General features: G+C 54.2%; 1 protein-coding gene across 4 annotated transcripts in view; it reads left to right on the top strand.

The window, feature by feature from the left end:
- Positions 1-21,754, top strand: part of TECPR2 (tectonin beta-propeller repeat containing 2) — a 96,015-nt gene extending 74,261 nt beyond the window's left edge. For 3 of the 4 annotated variants that reach the window (XM_030883319.2, XM_060295309.1, XM_060295310.1), the window contains 3 exons: positions 17,032-17,173; positions 17,536-17,685; positions 18,025-21,754. In XM_030883319.2, coding sequence (XP_030739179.1) covers positions 17,032-17,173; positions 17,536-17,685; positions 18,025-18,176 — 444 coding nt within the window. In that variant the 3' untranslated portion in view covers positions 18,177-21,754. The remainder of the gene's footprint in view (positions 1-17,031; positions 17,174-17,535; positions 17,686-18,024) is intronic. The other variant, XR_009563210.1, reaches the window with a different exon arrangement.
- The last annotated feature ends 626 nt before the right edge of the window (positions 21,755-22,380 follow it).

A 22,380-nucleotide genomic window follows, 5' to 3' on the forward strand; every position in this document is an offset into this window, starting at 1 on the left:
AGAAATGTTTCCAAAGCTCTTTGTTTTGATGCTGTTTATGACAGTGGAAGCTTGACTGTGTGCAGTGCAGACAGCGAGGCTGCATAGGGCAGTAAGGCAGGGGTGGCACCCGCCCTTGTGAAGAGTCTGCTTAGCAGATTATTACAATGACAGTTATTATAATAATTACGGATGGGGGCTTCCCTGGCGGTCCAGGGGTTAAGACTTGGTGCTTTCATTGCCGAGGGCCCGGATTCAGTCCCTGGTTGGGGAGCTAAGATCCTGCAAGCCACGCAGAGCAGCCAAAAAATAAATAAATAAAATGCATAGGCAGGGCATTATAACAGTTGTTATGGCTTTATCCTTTATGTTCTAGAAGCTGGGGAAAGATTGCACGCGGTAGGTAGAAAAATGGGAGCCGTAAAAAAGACCCAAATCAAACTTTCAGGGATAAAAATTGTAAAATCCCTGAGAGGCAAATCCCTGGGTGATGAGCGGCAGTGCAGACATCGCAGGAGAAAAGATTGGTGAGCTCGAAGACACAGTGATTAAAAGCTTCCAAACTGAAACAGAGAGAAAAGAGACTGGAAACAAAATGCAGGGCATGAGTGAGCACAGGACAGCTTCACGTGGCCTAATAGAAGTATAGTCAGAGTTCCAAAGGAGAAGAGAGAGGGGGAGGTGACAGGAAAAATACTTGAGGAAATATGGCTGAAAATAACCCGAACTTGATGAGATTATTATGTTGAGTGAAGAAGTCAGGTGGAAAAATAATACATATTATAATGATTAATTTACATGACATTTAGAGAATGCTGACTCATCTGTAGTTCCAGAGAGCAGTGGTTGCTTGGGGACCTGTGAGGGCAGCAGGATTGGAAGGGGTTATGAAGGAGGGGTGCGGGTTGGTGTCAGCAGTGTAGGCATATGGAAACAGGGATCAAATTGTACCCCTTTTTCCTTTTTGGCTGTGCCACGCGGTTTATAGGATCTTAGTTCCCCAACCAGGGATTGAACCCAGGTCCCAGCAGTGAAAATGCGGAGTCCTAACCCCTGGACCGCCAGGGAGTTCCCACAAATCATACGCTTTAAATGTGTGCGTTTTATTATATGTGAGTCACACCCCTGCAGAGCTGTTTAAAATGTATCAGACAGTAAAAAATTGTAAAGGAATGCGAGAGTGCGCGGGGCTGTGCTGGGCGCTGCCGGGGAGCAGGGGTGAGGGAGGCCGCCCCTGGAGGGCGATGAAAGCTCGGTGACCAAAGGCAGAGGGGGCAGTAGGTCAGGGGAGCAGCCAGGAAGGAGACCCAGGTCACCAAGGGTTGCCAGCTCTGGCTCCTGTGGACGATGTAGTCCTTGAACTGGGCCTGGCAGACCCAGTGGGCACTTCCAGTGACCAGCAGATAATTCATTTGGCCCAGTGTTTCTGAGTAGGGAAAAGTGCTGCTCCGTGGTGCTTTGGGCAGGACAGTTCGTTGTTGGGGTCCATTCTTGGGGACCATCCTCAGCCTGGTGAGACATCAGTTTCTTGTGCCTCTCGGCTCTAAATCCTAGTCGTACCCAGCAAGACCCTCTGGGAGGGTAGGATGCAGGAAGGGCATCGTGTGACAGGAGACTCAAGAGGTCTTCGGGCTCAGGTTCTGGGGGAGTTGGCCCTTGGCCTGGAGAGTTTGCCGTTGACCCCAGGGGCAGTGGGCGTCCCCGACGGCTGGGACCCGACAGGCTCTAGGCGAGGAAGGCCTGCAGTGAGCCGTGAAACTCTTCGGCCTGGCTCCCTGAATCCAGAGTGCACATCTGTGAGACGCAGGGCTGGGGTGGCAGGTGAGTGGGGACCCTGACGCCGAATGTTTGGGGCACAGGAAGCCAGTGTGTGTTGGGGTCCAGGCCTTCTCTCGGTGACGAGACTGGCTGCCCTCGTTGTGCCTGCCAGCTCTGTTGCTGATGCATCAGGTCTCGCTGACATGGCGGGAGGGTGTGGCGGCATTTCCCCCTCAGCAGCAGGGGACACAGCGGCCCCTGGGGCTCTGCCAGCCAGGACCTTCAGTGTCAGAGTCTGCTATTTGAAGTCAAAAGAACCTGAACTGGGCTTCCCTGGTGGCGCAGTGGTTGAGAGTCCGCCTGCTGATGCAGGGGACGCGGGTTCGTGCCCCGGTCCGGGAGGATCCCACATGCCGCGGAGCAGCTGGACCCGTGAGCCATGGCCGCTGGGCCTGCGCGTCCAGAGCCTGTGCTCCGCAACAGGAGAGGCCACAACAACAGTGAGAGGCCTGCGTACCGCAAAAAAAAAAAAAAAGAACCTGAACTAAAAGTTATTTTTTTCCATATGAGACCAAATGACCTTGGGCACGTTGTCCAAACTCACTGGCCCTTCATCTCCTGACCAGTAAAGTGAAGAATCACATCCACCTGGGGACCGGCTGAGGTACTTGCTGAGAATGTCCAGGCCGGGGTCCCTCCCCTGGAGATCAGCTCAGCGGGATGGGGCTCAGGCATCTTGGTTGGTTGGTTCTTATTTTTATCAGAGTCACACACGTAACTATAGAGGCTACACGTCAGCTGGTTCTACAGGTGTGCTACAGGAAACGCGTCTACCCGCCCGTCATCCCCTGTCTAGAGAACTCCTTTCTTTTGGCGTCATCTCCCTGAGTAACTTCATAGGGAGCTGCGTCTCTGTCCTTCTAGCTCTAGAGGTTTTCGGTTGACTCCTGCTGGAAGGGAAGGGTGCCTGTCCCCCCAGCCATGCGCCCGTCTCCCTGCTTCCATCCTCGGGAGCTGCGGTGCTGTGATGGGGCGCACACCCTTCAGAGCTGAGCCGGGCAGTAAACTGCACTCCGTTTGCTTGTCCACACGACTCTCTGTTTTCCCTGGGCTCGATCGTAGTCTTTTTTCCCATCTGGTTTTCTGTGTTTTACACATTCAACCCCAGGCTCTCCCTGCCAGCTGTGTCCGTTTCCCTTCCGTACACTTGGGCGTGTGGGCTCCATCCCATTCTTGGAGTCATCTGTCCTGGATGCTCTGGCCGGCCCTCTGGCCTGATCACTCTGTCCTCCTGGGCCCCCTTTGCCTTGCTCGTGCTTTGGATCCCTTCTCTCCTGGATCCTGTGTCTTCCTCTTTCTGTCTCTTTTTTTTGGTGGAGTTTATCCTCCGGTCGGTTCCTGAGAAGGGTCTGTAGAGGTAACTTTTGGACGCGTTGTGTGTCTGAAAGTCTTTGCCCACGTTTATCCGTGACCTTGTATGAGTATAGCAGTCTAGGTTGGAAATAGACTTCCTTTAGAATTTTAAGGTCTTCTTCCGTCATCTCCTGGTGTCCAGTATTGCTGTTGAGAAGTTTGAAGCCATTCTGATACCTGATCCTTGATATTTGACCTGCTTTTTCTCTCTGGAAGTTTGTAAGATCTGTTTGTTCCCAGCGTTCTGAGAGCAGAGAGTGATATGTGCCTGGGGGAGCCTGTTTTATCCTTCGTGCCAGGAGCCCTTTCAGCCTGGAGCTCACGGTGTTTGTTCTGGGATGTGTCCTGTTCCCATGCTGGCAGTCACCTTCTGGCCTCTGCCCCTCCCATTTCTGTGTCCTCTTTCTGGGCGTCCTGCTTTCGTACTGTGGACTTCCTAAAGTGGCCTCTACTTTTCTTACCTTTTCTCTATTTTCTTTATGTTTTTATCTTTCTTCTTTATCCTGCAACCCCTCTATTGGGTTATTTCTATAAAAATATACACACACACACATACATACACACACACACACAAACATACACTTTTTTTTTTTTTTGGACCACACTGTGAGGCTTGTGGGATCTTAGTTCCCTGACCAGGGTTGAACCCAGGCCCTCGGGAGTGAGAGCATGGAGTCCTAATCACTGGACCGCCAGGGAATTCCTCTGTGATTATATTTTAAATTTCTGGACACTCCTTTTGCTGTTTCACAGTGGTCGAGTCTTCTCTTGCCCTCAAGGACGTTTTTGAAGTTTCTTCCCATGCGTGGTCTCCGTGTCCCTTGAGTTGCCTGCTTTCTGTCTCTCCGCTGTCTTCTCCACGCAGGGGCTTTCTGTAGACGTCGGTGACCTTGGTGTAAGCGGGGGGCCCACAAGCCTGGCTGGGGCCCCTGAGCGTGCATGAGACGTGCTGGCTGCGGTCTCTGCGCGGCGATCGGGCTGTGTGGTTTGCTGGGGGGGGGGGGTCCCTGCTCTCAGCTGCTGAGTCCTTTCCTGCTCATTCTCCACTTTCCAGCCTCCAAAATTGTGTGGCAGTTTTCTTCTCTTGTCATTATCCTTGTGAGATCTGAACTTAAACAACAACAAAAAAACCTCTTCCACTCTCGCTGTAGTGTTGTTTCTTTCAGAAGGGACTGCAAGGATAGATGCGTGTGTTCCTTCTGTTATGATTGCCCAGGAGGCTGTGGACTTTTCAAAGCTCTGCAGGTGATTCGGACACACACCCAGTGCTGAGAGCCATGGTGTAGGTCCTCCCTTCCAACTCCGCACTCGTGGTGGTAGGGCTCCTCAGAGGATGCCCCCTCCCTCCTGTCCATTTTCCTTTAATCCTCTGAGCATCTCTGAGTGGTGTCGAGGTATCGGTGGAGCTCTCTGTTACACACTGAGTCGCTGACGAACACAGTGGTGCTGCCTGCAGGTGAGGGAGAAGACCTCCAGAAATGGAGTCTAACGCTGTTGGACGGAGCGGCCCCACTCTGAGGGCAATTGGTTTCTGCCACTTCTTTACTTTTTTCCCCACGTCGCCATTTTTCCCATGGCTCCATTTGAACACCTGTTGTTTTGAGCTTTCATCCCTTCAAGCCCTGTTCCTAAGAAACATTAGCCTTCCCTGGGGTATTTGTCCCTAAACCTTTCTTCTCATTCCGGAAGGCTGTGACCCCCAGTCCAGGGCCGCCAGGGTACGGATGGCCCTCCCCAGCCCTGCAGCAGTCCGCTCACCAGTCTCTAACACCCGATGACCCAGAGATTAAAACAAACACCCAGGGATCTGTCCCAGCTGACAGGTGTGTGCTAGTACCAGGAAGGGTCTGCATGTGGTCCCAGGGGAGCAAACCATAGGGTCACCTCCAGGGACCTTTCCCTTCTGGGCTTTGCTGCTCTGGACGGCCAGCCCCAGGCTGCCTGGGCAGCAGCCGGTGAACAGGGCCCCAGCACCAGGCATTCAGTTGAGCAGCTGAATGTGAGAAGCTCTTGGAGGCACCTGCACCCTGGGATAGAGTTTCTGCAGACCTCGTATCACAGCAACGCTGGAGCCCTGCTGCTGACCACGGGCACAGTCATCCGGGCTGGGGTCCACCCCCCAGTGGTGAACAGAAAGAGTGATCACGGCCGACCTCACCAGCCCCTGCTCAGGAAGAACGGAACGTAACAGCTGCCCAGAAAACCTGTTTCTGAGTGTTTTTCTTTAGCACATCCCCCTGCAATTAGCAGATGCTGTGTCTTGCTGGATTCAGACCAGATGCAGGGGCCAAGGAGACTGCAGGAGCCGGCGCAGGAATCCCCAGGGGGGAGGTCCTCTGGCTTTGCAGTCGGCCAGCTAGAGGAAGAAAGAAGCAGAGGAACTTTGCTCCCATCCAGAGCCTGGCATCTGGTGGCCTCGCTCAGCTGGGTCAGCAGTTTTAGCAGTGCAACTCATTCTCCAGATAAAATCCTATACTTCAGCCAAACGTGTTCCACCAGTACTGGCAGAGCTGCCCCCGTGCACCTGCCCTGGGTGCCTGCCACAGGGGTCCAAGGCAGCTCGCAGAGCGGGGCTCGCAGGTCTCGGGGGAGACCACTGGGCGGCACAGCAGGCCCAGGACAGCCAGAACTGCCATGTCCCAGACTCAGAGCGTGAAAACCTGGTAGGGGAGCCTCGCAGGTCACCTGCTCATCCTCCAGCTGAGGACACAGAGCCCGAGGAGGAGGGGGTGTGCCCCGGGTCACGTGCTGAGTTGAAGGCCAGAGTGTCTGAGAGCCTGCTGGTACTTTAAATACAGGCTGTTAACACTGGTATCCAGGTTTGAAGCTTTTGTGAAATGAGAAGGAATAGACCAGAGGCAGCACAAGGATCCCCTACAGGAGAAAACGCGGAAGAACTAAAATGACCCGACAGACCTCAGAAAGTGCAACAACTCTGGGGCCACGTGCCCAGGGACAGCCTGAGGGCTTCCCTAAGCGGCCTCGGGGTGCTCGGTCCAGACCCCAAATCCTCAAGGAAAGGCAAAGTTCACCGTGTGTCACAAATGTTAGGTGGATTCAAGGTTCATTAGGACAGAGGGAGGGCACAACTTGGAGGGGAAGGAAGTGGGACTGGCCACTGTGAGGGGTTAGGGTTTCTCTCCAGAAGGCGTCTTTTGTGGTGTGGTCTGTGCTGCTCTGCAGGCTCTCCGATTCATCCGCCTTGGTGTTCCTGAAACATTCCTGCTGCATTTTATCCAAGGTCATATAAAGTCCATACCAGAAGGATCTGTCTAGATAAACATTACCTTTGGTTGCAAAATTTTCAATTTTTTTTCTTTTCTCCTGGATTTATTCACATTCTGGCTGAGGGAGGTTGTGTGTGTGTGTGTGTGTGTGTGTGTGTGTGTGTGCGCGTGTGTGTGCGTGTGTGTGTCTTGGGACAAAGGCTCAGTCTGCTACAAGTCTGGAGAACTCTGGTCTGAGCCCCAGAGCCATGGGCAGGACCCTCACTTCTCAGCCTTAGTTTTGTCAGTTTTCTCACCCAGGATATGAAGGGGTTGGGCTCAGCCGGTCTCCTGCATCCTTTCCAGCCCCAAATCGGTTTTGGTGAGACCTTGATTCAGAAAAGCCAGAGCTTTTTAGTAAGAGGCTGTGTTTTCTTTTGAGCTGGAGTTGCTTGTGCTGCCTTCCCTCTCCTCACGTGGGGTTCCTGAGCCTTGCTGCCCCCCGATATGCCAGTTGCATGAGGGTTTCTTGAGCAGAGGCTCTGTGAGACCAGGCACGCTTGGAGCTCTGCGGGCTGTGAAAATGGAAAAGCGTGACGGATTCCGAGTCTGCCCAGCCTCTAGGGGAGTGGGGTATGGGGGGCACACTGGGGAAGGCCTGGTGGGATGAGCCTGGATGGGGCCCCTTTGGGCTGGGAGATGGGGCAGGGGGTCCTTCAGGAGGCCAGCGAAGCAGGCAGTTTGTGAGCAGGGAGGGTTTTCACAGCAGTCTTGCAAAGGGGAATCCAGAGGTGGGGTGCAAAGTCCTGTTTGCTTAGAGCCAAAGCCCAGCACGGTTGGGCCTGGCCAACCGTGAGGCCAGAAAGGGGGTGCTGCTGGGAGAGGGTGCAGGGCTGTGGGGGGGTGGGGGTTACCCTGCAGGTAGCAGGGACCGTGGCCAACAGTGCAAGACAGTTAGATGCCCAGTGCAGACTATCCTGCAGCCCCAGGTAGGATGGAGACCAGTTCGGAGGCCCCTGAAGCAACTGAGGCCACACACCACAGGGGCCAAGCTTGCAGTCTCACGAAATTGGGTAGAAAACCAATGTTAGTGAAAATAGCTGAGGGAGGGCTGGACAACTTCTGGGTTGCACACTTCTGCCTGCCTCAGCTGCCACCAGCGGAGGGCAGGTGACCGGTGACCAGAGCCATCAGCTGTATCTCTCCATTGTCTGTGATTACCAGAGTCATTTATCCTATGAGTGTGTGGTCTTTTTTTTTTTTTATTGGAGTATAGTTGATTTACAAATGCTGTGTTAGTTTCTTCTGTACAGCAAAGTGAATCAGTTATACATATACATATATCCACTCTTTTTTAGATTCTGTTCCCATACAGGCCATTAGAGAGCACTGAGTAGAGTTCCCTGGGCTATACAGTAGGTTCTTATTAGTTATCTATTTTATATATAGTAGTGTGTATATGTCAATCCCAATCTCCCAATTTATCTCTCCCCCCCATCCCCTGGTAACCACAGGTTTGTTTTCTACATCTGTGACTCTATTTCTGTTTTGTAATTAAGTTCATGTGCATCCTTTTTTTAGATTCCACATATAAGCGATATCATATGATATTTGTCTTTCTGTGTCTGACATACTTCACTCAGTATGACAATCTCTAGGTCCATCCATGTTGCTGCAAATGACATTATTTTGTTCTTTTTTATGGCCGAGTAACATTCCATTGTATATATGCACCACATCTTCTTTATCCATTCCTCTGTCAATGGACATTTAGGTTGCTTCCATGTCCTGGCTATTATAAATAGTGCTGCAGTGAACACCGGGGTGCATGCATCCTTTCAAATTATGGTTTTCTCCAGATATGCCTAGGAGTGGGATTGCTGGGTCATATGGTAGTTCTGCTTTTAGTTTTCTGAGGAACCTCCATACTGTTCTCCATAGTGGCTGCACCAATTTACATTCCCACCAACAGTGCAAGAGGCTCCCTTTTCTCCACACCCTCTCCAGCATTTATTGTTTGTAGACTTTTTGATGATGGCCATTCTGACCGGTGTGAGGTGATACCTCATTGTCGTTTTGATTTGCATTTCTCTAATAATTAGTGATTTTGAGCATCTTTTCATGTGCTTTTTGGCCATCTGTATGTGTGGTCTTCAGAGTGTGTGGTCTTACCACAACTAACTTAGTGACTGTAGTCCGAATTCTTGAGGGAATATACAAGACGAGAAGCTTGGAGTCAGAGTTAACAAGTACTGTATGTAACTCGAAAACAAGCTTGTCTTGATTCCAGGAAACACGGAACCTGCCACATTTCCAGCTCACGTTATCTAAACTCAGCTGTATTTTTGCTGCATCTGGCAGCTAAGATGAATCCCTTAACCTGAGAACGGTCACTCTGGGCCCCCAGGCCGGTGTGCACAGCAGCAGAACCTTTGGAGTCCCAGTTTGGGAACAGTCCATCACGTGAAAACTTCACCCCTTAACTTCAACATCATGTCTAGTCAAGATCTCAGTTTATAAATTGTGGAGAGTCTCTCAGTTAATGGGAGAGAGTAATGGTATATCCTGTAACACTGGTGTTACTTGTTCATAGTAATGAGTAACTGAGTGCTTATCTTTTGAGAACATGGGGTGTTTATAGTCACGAACAGCCCCTTTGATTTGTAAATATCAAAGCAGGTTGGTGGCTGTGATCTGGGTGCTTCCAGAAAGGGGGTGTGGCTCCCTCCCCATCACCCGCACTGCAGCTTATCTTTAAAGGACACTTAAAAATAAGCAGGAATAGGCACACACACTCACACACTTGCACACGTGTACACACACACACACACACACACACACACACACATACTGTCTACAGACTTTGGAAGCACACCAAGATTATACATAATTTTTTTAGCATTTCCAAATGATGTTAAATCTTAAATTCCTTATTTATTCCATTTTACAAATTGCATCCTTCTTTCTTTTTTTCATTTTTATGAAGTTTTGAATATGAATAAACCAAAATTCTAGCCTGCCTGCTTCTTTTTCTCATTGAGATTTTTATTGTGAAAACTGCAGATTCACTTGCATTTGTAGGAAATAATAGAAACCCTGTGTACCTTTTACCCAGTCTCCCCCAGTGATGACATCTTGCAAAACAATAGTACATTGTCACAACCAAGCCTGTCTACTTTTTGTTTTTTAAAAAATTGTGGTAGGGGCTTCCCTGGTGGTGCAGTGGTTAAGAATCCACCTGCCAACGCAGGGGACACGGGTTCAAGCCCTGGTCCGGGAAGATCCCACATGCCGTGGAGCAACTAAGCCCGTGTACCACAACTACTGAGCCTGCGCTCTAGAGCCTGCGAGCCACAACTACTGAGCCCGCATGCCACAACTACTGAGCCCACATGCCACAACTACTGAGCCCACGTGCCTAGAGCCCGTGCTCCGCAATAAGAGAAGCCACCGCAGTGAGAAGCCCGCACACCACAACAAAGAGTAGTCCCCGCTTGCGGCAACTAGAGAAAGTCCAGCACAGCAACGAAGACCCAACGCAGCCAAAAATAAATAAGTAAATAAATTTATTTAAAAGAAAAAAAAATTGTGGTAAAATACGCACACATAAAATTTACCATCAGTGGCACTCAGTGCATTCACAGCGTTGTGTACCTTTTATCACTGTGTGATTGCAGAGCAGTTTCATCATCCCAGAAGGAAGCCCTGCACCCAGTAGCGTCCCTCTCCGTTCCTCCCGCCCCGCAACCCCTGGCAACCACTAATCTGCCTTCTCTCTGTATGGATTTTTCTCTCCTGGATGTTTCATATAAGTGGAGTCATACAATATGTGGTCTTTTGTGATTGGCTTCGTTCACTGAGCATCATTTTTTTAAAAACTATTTATTTATTTATTGGCTGCGTCGGGTCTTAGTTGCAGCACGTGGGATCTTTCGTTGGCTCTCTAGTTGAGAGGCGTGGGCTTAGTTGCCTCACGGCATGTGGGATCTTAGTTCCCCAACCGGGGATTGAACCGGCGTCCCCTGTATTGCAAGACATTCTTAACCACTAGACCACCAGGGAAGCCCTGAGCATCATGTTTTTGAGGTTCATCCATGTTGTATCAGTATCAGTACTTCATTCCTTTTTTTTTTCTTTTTTGCGGTACGCGGGCCTCTCAGTGCTGTGGCCTCTCCCATTGCGGAGCACAGGCTCCGGATGCGCAGGCTCAGCGGCCATGGCTCACGGGCCCAGCCGCTCCGCGGCATGTGGGACCTTCCCGGACCGGGGCACGAACCCATGTCCCCTGCATCGGCAGGCGGACTCTCAACCACTGCGCCACCAGGAAGCCCTCTTCATTCCTTTTTATTGCTGAATGCTATTCCATTGTATGGATAAGACCACATTTTGTTTACCCACTCATCAGTTGGTGGACATGTGGATTGTTTCCACTTTTTGGCTATTGTTAAGGGTGTTGTCATGAACATTCGTGTAGCTTCTGTTTGGACATCTGTTCCAATTCCTTAGGTATATATCTAGGAGTGGAATTTCTGGGTCGTATGGTAATTCTGTGTTTAACCTTGGAGGAACTGCCGAACTGTTTTCCACAACAGCTGCACCATTTGACGTCCCCAGCAGCATATGTGAGAATTCCTGTTTCTCCATTTCCTTACCAATACTTGTTTCCCATTTTCTTTTTTTAGCCATCCTAGTGGGTGTGAAATGATGCCTCACTGTGGTTTTCATTTATATTTCCCTAATGACTAATGACATTGAACATCTTTCCATATGTTTGTTGGCCATGTGTACGTCTTCAGAGAAATGTCCATTCAAGTCCTTTGACCTTTTTAAAGTTCAGCTGTCTTTTTGTTATTGGATTTTATTTTATTTTTGTTGTTGTTTTTGTTGGATTTTTAAAGAGTTTTTAATTCTGGATACTAGACCTTTATCAGATATATGATTTGGAGATATTTTCTCCTATTCTATGGGTTTTTTCACTTTCTTTATGGTGTCCTTTGATGTACAAAAGTTTTTAATTTTGATGAGGTCCAATTTATCTTTTTTGTTATTGGTGCCATATCTAAGAAACCATTGCCAGATTTAGCTCTTACATTTATTTATTATTTATTTATTTATTTATTGGCTGTGTTTTTGTTTTTCGTTGCTGCGCGTGAGCTTTCTCTAGTTGTGGCGAGCGGGAGCTATTCTTCGTTGCGGTGCGCGGACTTCTCATTGTGGTGGCTTCTCTTGTTGCAGAGCATGGGCTCTAGGCACTTGGGCTTCGGTAGTTGTGGCATGTGGGCTCAGTAGTTGTGCCTTGTGGTCTCTAGAGTGCAGGCTCGGTAGTCGTGGCACACAGGCTTAGTTGCTCTGCGGCATGTCGATCTTCCCGGACCAGGGCTTGAACCCATGTCCCCTGCGTTGGCAGGCAGATTCTTAACCACTGTGCCACCAGGGAAGCCCTTACATTTATTTTTGATCCATTTCAGGTTAATTTTATATACCATGTGAGTTAAGGGTCCAGCCTCATTCCCTTATGTGTGTGCCGTCCAGTTTTCCTAGCACCATTTGTTGAAGACTACTCTTTTCTCATTGAATGATCTTGGCAACCTTGTCAACAATTACTTGGCTGTACAGATTTATTTCTGAACTCGCAGTTCTACCCCACTGATTTCTATGTCTGTCCTTATGTCAGCATCACACTGTTTGGTTACTGTAGCTTTGTAACAGTTCTGAAATCAGGCAGTGGGAGTCTTCCAACTGTGTTTTTTATTTCAGGATTGTTTTGGCTGTTCGGGGTCCCTTGTAATTCCATACGAATTTTAGGATCAGCTCTTCCATTTCTGTAAGAATACCAGCTGGGATTTTGGTAGGGATTTCATTGAAATCTGCAGATCGCTTTGGGTAGTATTGCCTTGTCTACTTCACAGTGTAGAGCACTGTCTTACAGAAGGGAGCGCACAGAAGGAGGGCTTGTTTAGTCACTTCTGGGCTCCAGCCCCGAAGTCTGATGTGGAAGGTCTGGCCCCAAGCCCAGGAATGTGCCAGTTTAACAAGGTCCCCCACGAGTCCCAGGGACTCCAAGGTTTGAGAACCACTCTGGCCTTACCCACCTTCCCTAGGGAGGGGTCTGGGGTTCAGCAAGAGCGAGTTTCCCAGTTTGAAAATGGCCAGTTCGTGGGCAGGAGCAGTCTTCACAGCTACTTCCTGTTCAGCCCCCTCTTGGCATTTTGGCCCTGCTTGACCTCTGGGAGTAAGGTCACTGGAATGTGTTCCAGTCGACTTTCGTGAAGCAGCATTTCTTGGGCCGAGTTCAGGAGCTCTCGGGGTGGCAGAGGGTGGGTGACATTTATGGAATCTCCCTGTCTTTTCCATACTGCCTCTTCTCCCGGAGGCCAGGGTGGTGTGCCTGTCTGACCTGCACTGAGTCCTCGACTCGGCTGGGAGGTCCTCTTGTTCATTGCGTCTTGTTTCTTGCCATCAGACCTCGGATACATTTCCAAACCTCTCTCTGTCTGAGCACCTCTGATCTCAGAGCCCTTGCTGGGATCTGCTGAGGAGACAGACCTTGCAGGTGGCGCCCGGCCCTGCCCTGCCCGCTCCAGCCTCGGCCCTTCAGGCCGCGCTCCCTCCTGTGCATATGCTCTTGCCCCCCGGCACACGCCTCCCTGCCCTTCTCTCCTGGTTCTTTCCTGATCATCCTTCAGTCTCACCTCGCCGACAGCTCCTAGGGCAGCTCTGCCTGACCGCCTGTCTGACCCCAGGTACGTGCTCAGAGCACCACGTTCTTCACCGCTGTAGCTCCCCTTACCTGTGGCAGCCTTACATGTCCTCGTGTGACTGTCTGATTAACGACGTGTCTCTCACCAGACTTGAAAATCCAGGAGTCAAGAAGACTGATCCCCAGCACCCAGCACCGTGCCCGGCACGGGGCAGGCGCTCAGCCTAACGCCTGCTGGGTGGTTGGGGCTGGTGGGAGGGCGGTGGAGGCGCGGATGGGCGGGTGCGGTGATGGGTGGGCGGGGTGGGCAGTGACAGGTAGATGGATGATGGCTGAGTGGCGGGCTGGCTGGCTGGCTGGCTGGCGGGGAAGCACCAGTCAGTGAGTTTCCAGAACCTCCTTCCTCTCCACTTTATCAGACAAACACTCCTTGGGACCTGTTGTGTGACTGTCCTTCAGGACACACAGGTGACTGAGACACCTGGAAAAGACACAGAACATCGCCAGGGCTGGGACCCAGTGTCCCAGAGGATGGTGGCAGCGTGTGGGGCTGGCGGGGGCGCCTGACAACTCTTCTGTGCCGCCTCTCCCCTCCCGGGACAAGACCTTCTCTGAGGAAGAAGTCCTCTGCTCCTCTCCCTGCCTCCCACCCCCCAGCGACTCCAGGACTTCACCGGCCCCTCCTCCCCTCCTGGAACCTTAACAGCCCGCCTCCCTGCGTCCCTCCCTCTCCCACGAGCTGACTTGTTCAGGTAGGCCCCAGCAGCCTTGTTCTGCCCTGTGGCCTCTTCTCCTCTTAACCCTTAGCAGTCTGGTTCAACGGCCCTGGCTGTGCCCTCCACCGCCCCTCTGCAGACTTCCAGGGGCTGCTAATGGGCTCATTTTGTGTTCCTCCTGACCTCTGAGTAACACCTGCTACCACTGCCCAGCCCTTCCCGCCGCTTCTTTATTATCCTGTTAGTTAAAGTGTTTTCAAAGAGCCCCGCCCCCACCTGCCCACCACCACTGGACGCCAGAGTGACCAGTGGGGCATCTCAAATGCCGAGGCCTGGGCCCTCCGGGTGGTTGGCGTGAGCAGCCCGTGCTGAGAATCAGAGTGGGGACAGCGTCTCCTGGGTCCTGCCCAGCGCCCCCAGCCGAGCTGTCTCTCACCTGGATTATTCCACCGGCTTCCAGCACGGGACTCCGCTCCTTCCAGCTTCCCTGAGGGCGGTCCTCGCAGCAGCGGTGTCCGCTCACATCACTTCTCTCTCCACACCTCCCTTAGCACGTCTGCTGCCTTCTCGCCTCCGCCTCCTCACTCACCGGCCTCCAGGCTGGCGTGCCCCTGCTGGGGCGGCAGGGTCAAGGACCCCCACCCCATTGCCGTGGTGTTCCCCTGGCCCCTCTCTCCCCGTCACGTGACGCAGCCCTGGTGTGTTTGCCTGGCCCACCCCCGGTGAAATGGAGGCTCTGTGAGGACAGAGGCGTGTGGTTTGTCTGCGGGGAGGTTTCCCCGGCACCCAGCATCTGAGGTGCTCGGCGTTTGCTGAGCAAATGACCGCGTGGCTTCACGGGGAGGTGTGTGTCCAGGAAGCAGCCGACCCGAGAGCTGCGGGGGTGGCATGGTGTCCCGCGGAACCCAGCCTGGGAAATGCTGCAGGATGACACCCCTCGTAGGATGTGTCCATACGGGTGCCTTGCTCATCCTCGTAATGTGCAGTCAGCAACGTCCCTGCTTGTATGCCAGCTGCTTCTGCTCTCCTGTCCTTTGAGAACTGGCTTATGTCCTTGCCCCTCCTGCTGCCTCCCCTGGGAGTGAGGTTCAAGTCCCGTCCTGACATCATCGAGTTCGGGGGTGGGGGGCAGCGGCTGCCCTCATGCCCTGAAAGCCCGCCGAGCTGTACACTTGGGGTTTGTGTTTTTTAAAGGTGTGTGACCCTTCAGTAAAAAGCTCTCTTTTTATTGGATGAGAGTAAGTGAAGGGCTGGGCTTCCCTCAGAGGGAAGCAGGGAGCCTCGTGTCCGTGCCCCCCTCAGCCCGGGCAGGTGTAGCTCCCCCGGCCAGGAGCTGTGTGGGGCTGTGCAGGGTGGGTTGCAGCCTGCCCTGTGCACGAGGGCGTGTGGGGGGAGGGCAGGCCGGCCGAGGCCCCGAGGAGGCAGGGGCGTCACGCCGAGGAGTTCCCGCTGTACTCTGGGCAGTCGGGAGACGTGGCAGCGAGGCAGGCGGACAGGCAGGAGGGGTCCCACAGTGTCTGGGCACCCTGGTGACTGGCGGGTGGCAGGCAGGACCGTGCCCAAACCGGGCAGTGGGGCCGGGGGACCGAGGGGGTCCAGGTTCAGAGCTGTCCAGGAGATGACGGGCGCCCAAGGAGGGCGAGGAGAGAGAAGGGGCGCCGACCCGCCCTGGCCGCCCAGTGGCGGTTCTCCTCCCGGCCCTCCTCCTCCTCCGAGGGCTTCTCCCCGCCCGCCGGCTCTTCCCTGCCTCCGCATCACAGTGTCTTCTCTGTCTTCCCACTGCACCACTGCCCGGAAACTTCGTGGCTTCGAGCAGCGCTTTACTACTCGTACCTCTCAGGACTCTGGGGCTGGGATGCGGGCGGAGTCCAGCATGGACGGCTCCTCCCTGCTTCACCACGGCCGGGCCTTTGGGCCCCGCACACCTCTCTCCCCTCCGCGGGGCCTCCGCACCGCAGACTTCTCCATGCAGGCTGAGTTCTGAGAGGAGAAGCTGACGCTGCCTGCTCCTCGAGACCAGGCTCGGCCCTGCCAGCGGGATGCTTCCGCCATGTTGTTTTGGTCAAAGTGAGAGGGCGGATTCCAGGGGAGGGGCCCAGACCCCCGTCTCCGTCTCCGTAGAGCGGAAGTCACAGCCGCACCAGCCATGGGAAAGCAGAGAGCGCTTTCAGAACCTGTGTTCTTGCCTGGAAAGCATTTAGGATGCTCCTCAGCTGAGAGCGCCCATGAGTTCTGATCGCATCTCCCACAGGCACACAGGGCGTGTCAGCCGCGTCTGTGCCCAGCGTGGTGTGCCGATCCATCGCAGGGCCGTCCATCCGCTCCCCGCAGCCCCTCATCCTCTCCGGAGCGGTGGGGGGGGGGGGATGTTGGGCCTAGGGCACCCCTCCCCGCACGCGAGGCCGAGCGGGCTCACTGGCCGCCTTGCCTGCCTGTTCCTTTTTCCTGCGAAGCTCGTGGCAGCTGTGCACAGTCGGCCTGGCTCTCGGCCTGGCCCTGTCTGTATGCCAAGCAGAGCAGAAGAGGGGGGCTCGGGGGCGTGAGTGGGGAGACCCATGTCCACAGACACCCACCTCGACCCCTCCCCAGGCTGCCCAGCCACCCTTGATCGAGCTCCCGGGCCGGTCCACACACCTTCTCCCCGCGGACCCTCTGTCCCAACACTCTCAATGGCAACTGCGTTTTTTGGTGTCTTTTACCTTCATAACTTATAAAATTTAACTTTTCATTTTGAAAAACTTCAGACCAACGGAAAACTTGCAGATTTCAGTAACTCCCATAGCCTCAGGTCCACCCAGAGTCACCCACTGCCAACACTGGGCCACGTTTGCCTTCTCTCCGAGCATGAAGCTGTGAACAGGGGCTTGTGAGGACCCTCAGGCCAGGCCCCCGGCCACCTCCCCTTCCCCTGTGGCACCTGCCGTCTGTCGCTGCCCGTTAACGCAGCCCGCCGCTCCTGGCCCGGCATCCCGCAGGTCTCCCCATGTCCTTTCCTTCTCCTGTCACCTGGCCTATCTTTGTTCCCCAGGACATGCAGCACTGAAGAGTTGGGGCTCCCTGCTTGGTGGGAGGTCCCTCAGTCTGGGTCTTCGGGGCGTTTCTATCCCTGTGAGGCTGTGCTCTGGGGACAGGCCTGGTCCCCCCACCCCTTTGCCCGCCGCTCCTGCCGTGCCGGGCTGCCCTGGGCTGTGTGGGAACTGCCCTCCCCAATCATGTGCGCCCACCTCCTTCCCTGAGGAAAGGCCCTTCCTGCTTCCAGCCCGCCGGGGTCGCCCTGGTCAGCGTCCACTCCAGCCCCAGCGACCAGATGCTGTGGGCCCTGGACAGCAGGTGGAACGTGCACGTCCGAGTTGGGATCACCGAGGAGATGCCGGTGGGGACCGACTGGGAGCACGTGCCAGGTAGAGGCGCTGGGTGGGCGGTGGCCACTGCGGCCACACTGGGGCCTGGTTTGTTTCTGAGGCTCTGCTGAGGCAGGTGACAGCAAGCGTCTACCTCAGTGTTCCCCAGCGTGGGCACCCCACAAGCAGAGCGCCAGCCCCGTGTCCTTGGGGTTCCTTGTCGGATGACCGTTTCCGGACCGCCTGGGCTCTGGTCCTCGGGTCTTGGGCTCTTGCAGCCTTGCCGGCCCTGCAGACAGGGCGTCCTTTCCCTGGGCTCCCACTCGGTGCCCAGCCAGGGGGAGAGCAGGCTTGCGGGGAGGGTCGGTCCGTCCCTTCCGCGGCCGGGGCTGAGGGCAGACAGACGCTCCGTTTGCCTGCAGGGTTGCAAGCCTGCCAGCTGGCCCTGAGCGCCAGGACCGTGTGGGCCCGCTGCCCCAACGGGGATCTCGCCCGACGGTACGGCGTCACCGACAGAAACCCTGCCGGAGACTACTGGAAGAAGATTCCCGGGCACGTGACGTGTTTCACAGGCAGGTGCCAGGGCGCTGGCGCTCCCGTGGATGGCGTCGGTGGGGCTCTGGCCGTGGGGTGGGGCTCTGGCCGGGGGCTGGGGCGGTGCTGCTCCCACAGGGCTGGTTCACCCACACGGGAGCCCATCCCAGGGTCACACCTGCCGGGGGCCACGCAGCACCCGGACTCTGCCAGGGTCTCCCGGGAAGAGGACGGGGCGCCGGGCCGCTCCCTTGAAGGCCAGGGAAGCCGAGGTGCCGGTCGGGGCGTGCCCGGGGCCCCACCGCTAGGCAGCGCGCGTGCAGACGTGGAGCCGGGCTGGGGAGTAACGGGCGTGCGGCTGGCTCTTGTCCCTGCAGTGACCTTGTCAGACGAGCTGTGGGCAGTGGGCCCCGCCGGCTCCCTCCTGCAGCGGCTGACTAGGACTTTCAGCCACTCCCACGGCGCCCCGAGCAGCCAGGCCACCGCCCCCCACCCCGAGGACCTGGACGACGAGTGGGAGGTCATCTGAAGGAGCTCTCGGCAGGGGGGCCACCGAGACCCGTGTGGCGGACACGGGCGGTTTTGAGTCGCTTGCCCTTGGACGTGCCTCGCCCGCTCTTGTCGGGCACGTCTAGCCAGGTGGGACGCTCCGCTCTTGCTTTCCTCCGTATTTGTTTCCGTCTCATTCCAGAACCCACAGCCTTGGCCGAGAGGTGCGGAGCCGTTGCTGCAGCAGCAGGGCCTCTGACTCGCGCTGAGGCCGTCCCCAGGTGGGACGGCGGCTGCTCCAGTTGCATGCACTGTGGTACCGCCGTCTGCTGTGGTCACCTTCCCCTCGCTGACCGCTCCCAGGCCCGTGGAGCCCAAGGTCAGTGCCGTCCATCCGCCGAATGTGTTCCTGGGATGGCTTCGTCTCCACCACAGGGTCCCCCCACCTCCTCTCTGAGACGCAGGCCCCAGCGCCCATTCCCTGCTGGCCACACCAGATGGGAAGCCAGCTGTGCCAGGACGAGGACACACGCATAGCGACATGCACACGCCACACACACCCTCCCCGCCCGCTCCCAGGGGGCCGGGCTCGCCTCCAGCAGAACAGGAAAGGCCAGTGGGTGACCCGGAATACGGAAGTGTGCGTGTGTATCCGAGGCAGGTGTGGTGGGGCGTGGGAACCTTAGCCATGTTAGTGACATAGGAATGTCATAGGGTGACACGCAGCCCTGCTGCTGGCGACGTCGTGAAAACCAGAAGCACCTTCAGAGGATGAATCTACTAATTCTTGCCTTTTTTGTTTGTTGTATTACAAACCTACATGAGATACCTCACTTGAAATCAGATCTTACAAATTTAGAAGAGAAATGTATTTTCTGAAACCAGGGGAAGGCCTTTGATTCCTTCCCCTGGTTTATCCTGAGCCTGCACTGTTCTCGGCTGCAGCTTCAGAGGATGGACGCCGCCCTGCGTGTCCTCGATGTGTGGGGCAGCCACGGGACCTGCCTGCTGGCTGCGAGTGGCAGCCAGACATTGTCAGCGGGCATCTGGGTGGGTGCCCAGCGAGGTTGAAACTGGGGCCTGCTGTGGCCACGTCAGACTTCAGTCCATGGGCTCGGCCTGCAGTGCCTACCCTTGTCGCTGGCATCTGAGCTGTAGGACTCTGCAGCCCAGCCAGGCATCCGCCCTGAGCCCGCCACCCCTCCCTCTTGGAGGCAGCCCCACGGAAGGACTCCAGCCTGGCTGCTTTTTTTAGCCTGCCCTTGGCCCGGGGCCCGGTTACTCAATGCCTGTTTGCTACTAAGCAGGTGTGTCCGGGAGCCCCCAGGCCACAGGTGAAGAGCGATAAGATTTGTTCTCTGACAGGACCCAGCTAGCCATGAGGATGGAGGTTTTCCAGGTCTAAATGAGGACAAGATGCTGAAATCCCAGACCTTACTTACTACTTCACTTTTATAGAATGCGTTTTTTCAGAAGTCTGGTGACAGCAGAGGGAGCGCAGGCGGCTGAGGCTCCTCTTCTGCGTATGTTGTGCCTTTTGCCGGGCTCCTCAGATGGCAGAGCTCTCCTGAACCCACGGGACTTTAGTGCAATTAACCCAGTCTAGTTAGTTTGATACTTTTAAACTACTTGTAGCCTCAGTGCTTTGTACAGTTTTTTTTCTTTTTTCTTTTTTAAGTTGTGCTTTGAGACAGTGCAATAAACTAGACTTTTCCGAGCCTAGTCGAGTCTGATGTCTGAGTGGTGAGAAGGTGCCCTGAGTGGGCACTCAGGAAGGCTGTTCCCACTGGTGCTGCAAAGAATCTGCTGCTGGTGTTGCCAGCCCAGCCCCACGGCCAGGAGGGTGTGGGCAGACGTCATTTCGTGACCAGTTTGCCCGGGGGCTGTCCTGGGGGAGTGCCACTGCAGAGGTGGCCCTGGGGAGGACACTGTACCGTGAGGCAGAGCACAGGGCCGCTGTGGGCAGGCTCTGGGGGCTCGAGACCCTGGGCCTGAGTCTTCATCCAGGACACAAAACCAGACACCAGAAGTGCCCTAGTGGAAACCAGCACGTGGAAAAAAGATCACGTTCACGACAGCGGCGGGATGCGTCACCTGCCGGGAAACAGCCTGAACAAGAAATGTCAGACTCGGTCGAGAGCTGGCCAAGCTCTCCTGAAGGCTTCCAAGAGAGCCCGAATTGGGAGGCAGTTGGCGCTCCTGATGGAAGACCACAGCCGCTGTGCAAGGAAACACACCAGTCCTTTCCAAAGGCATTTATGGCTTTCACTCAATTTGTCAAAATCCCCACTGGGATTTTCTTTGTTGGGGGTAGGCAGAGAAGAACCCATAAAATAATGTTCATACCCACAGACACCCCCCTTGACTGTGCCAGATATGCTGTGAGGGTCTCACGCGTGCAGCTTCACGTCCTCAGTAGGGCCCTGAGAGGTCAATACCATTAGCCCCAGTGAGACCCAGAGAGGAGAAGTAACTTGCTTAAGTCAGCACAAGGAGCGCTGGGATTGGAGCCCAGCTCGGTGGGACTCCAGACCTGCGCTGTCTGATGCCACCTCACTGTCTTGAGAAGAAGAAACAGATGAGGATTGCCAGGAGCGATGACAGGGGCCAGCAAACGAAGTGGGATGTGGATGGAAGGGCCAGTGACGTCAGGCAGCCCAGCGAGGTCCACGGGGAGTTAACAAGGTGAAGGCGGCACGCAGGTGAGAGGACGGGACAGTGACTTCACAGTTAACTGATGCGGCCCGCTACTTAACCATTCAGACAAACATTAAGTGGATTAAAGAGTCTTAAAACTAGGGGGCAAAAAACTATCTGATTTCTGGATGGCAAGCACTTTCTAAACTCAAAAGTAGTGGGAAAAGTCAGAGGAAAATACTATATAGATTTGATTTCTTCAAAATATAAAGCTGCCGTGAATTAAAAACCCCGCATAAAACTAGAAGGGGAAATAGTTGCAACAAGTCGGAGGAACACCGAAGACACACATATGGACAAAGGAGACGAAAGGGCACTGCTTAGTGCACACCCAGGGCAGGCGTGCACATGGAGCAAGCGGGGAGCCCCCGTTGGCACGGCCCTTCTGGGAAAGCCACTGGGTCCAGCAGCAGCCTTAAAACCCTCAAGTCCCGGAACTCCTACTTCTGGAAGCCTGTCCTCAAGAACAAATCCTAAGTCAGGGTTACACATACGGCGCAGCATCGTTTGTAATTGTGAAACACTAAAAACAACTGACATTCGGGAGCATTCCTCTCATGAAACAATATGCAGATGTTAGAAAGCACGTGTCTTCCCGGGGGATGTACGTTCTGAGCAGTCTGTCATGCAGTTTCATCATAGCAGCGTTAAGTCTCTTGGGCGTGGTAATGATCACGTGAGTTTGTAGGCGCTCATACCTACAGGGAGAGGTAGATGATGCCAGTGGACACGGTGTACTCTAACTTTTGGTGGGTTTGCAATCTTTTTCGTAATTCCAGGGCGCAGAGGAGGGGCAGAAAGACACTACCCAAGCAGCTGGTCATGGTGGTCCCCTGTAGTGTGCACCTTTTTGTATCTTTTGAATTTGAGCCATGTAAATGTGTTATTTATTCCAAAAAGAAATAAAGTTCACATTTTAAAGCCTCAGTTCTCTCTAACGTCAGCTCTATCGTATCAGCGCCAGCTGAATCAGATATCACAGAGTAAACACCAGAGGCTTCCCAAAAATCGTGTTTACACAATGTTTTACAGTGAACGGAAATGCTTACTCTACAGTAAGTTTTTAAATACTAGATTTGATCTGATGTCATGTGAAAAAGTATGCATAGAAAAAGAATTTGAACATATGTATATATGTGCATAGAGAAAAACAGAAGAAAATACACCAAATGCTAGTAGCAGTGGTTGTCTGGGTGGTGGGATGCCGCCAGGCAGGCGGGCAGCCTCTTTACCTGGGAGCTGCGTGGAGGGGCCCCTGCCACATCCTGCCCTGGATTTCTCTGCACAGTCCGAGCGTTCTACCATGAGCATGCATTCTATCAGCAGAAATTCTTTATAAAAGTCACTGAAGATGTGGGAATTCCCTGGCGGTCCAGCGGTTAGGACTCCTCGCTTTCACTGCCTGGGCCCCGGATTCAGTCCCTGGTCGGGGAACTAAGATCCCGCAAGCCGCACGGTGTGGCTTAAAAAAAAAAAAATCACTGAGGGGCTTCCCTGGTGGCACAGTGGTTGAGAGTCCGCCTGCCGATGCAGGGGACGTGGGTTCG

This window comes from Globicephala melas, chromosome 2 (genome assembly GCF_963455315.2).
Source record: "Globicephala melas chromosome 2, mGloMel1.2, whole genome shotgun sequence".
In the NCBI taxonomy this organism is placed as follows: domain Eukaryota; kingdom Metazoa; phylum Chordata; class Mammalia; order Artiodactyla; family Delphinidae; genus Globicephala; species Globicephala melas.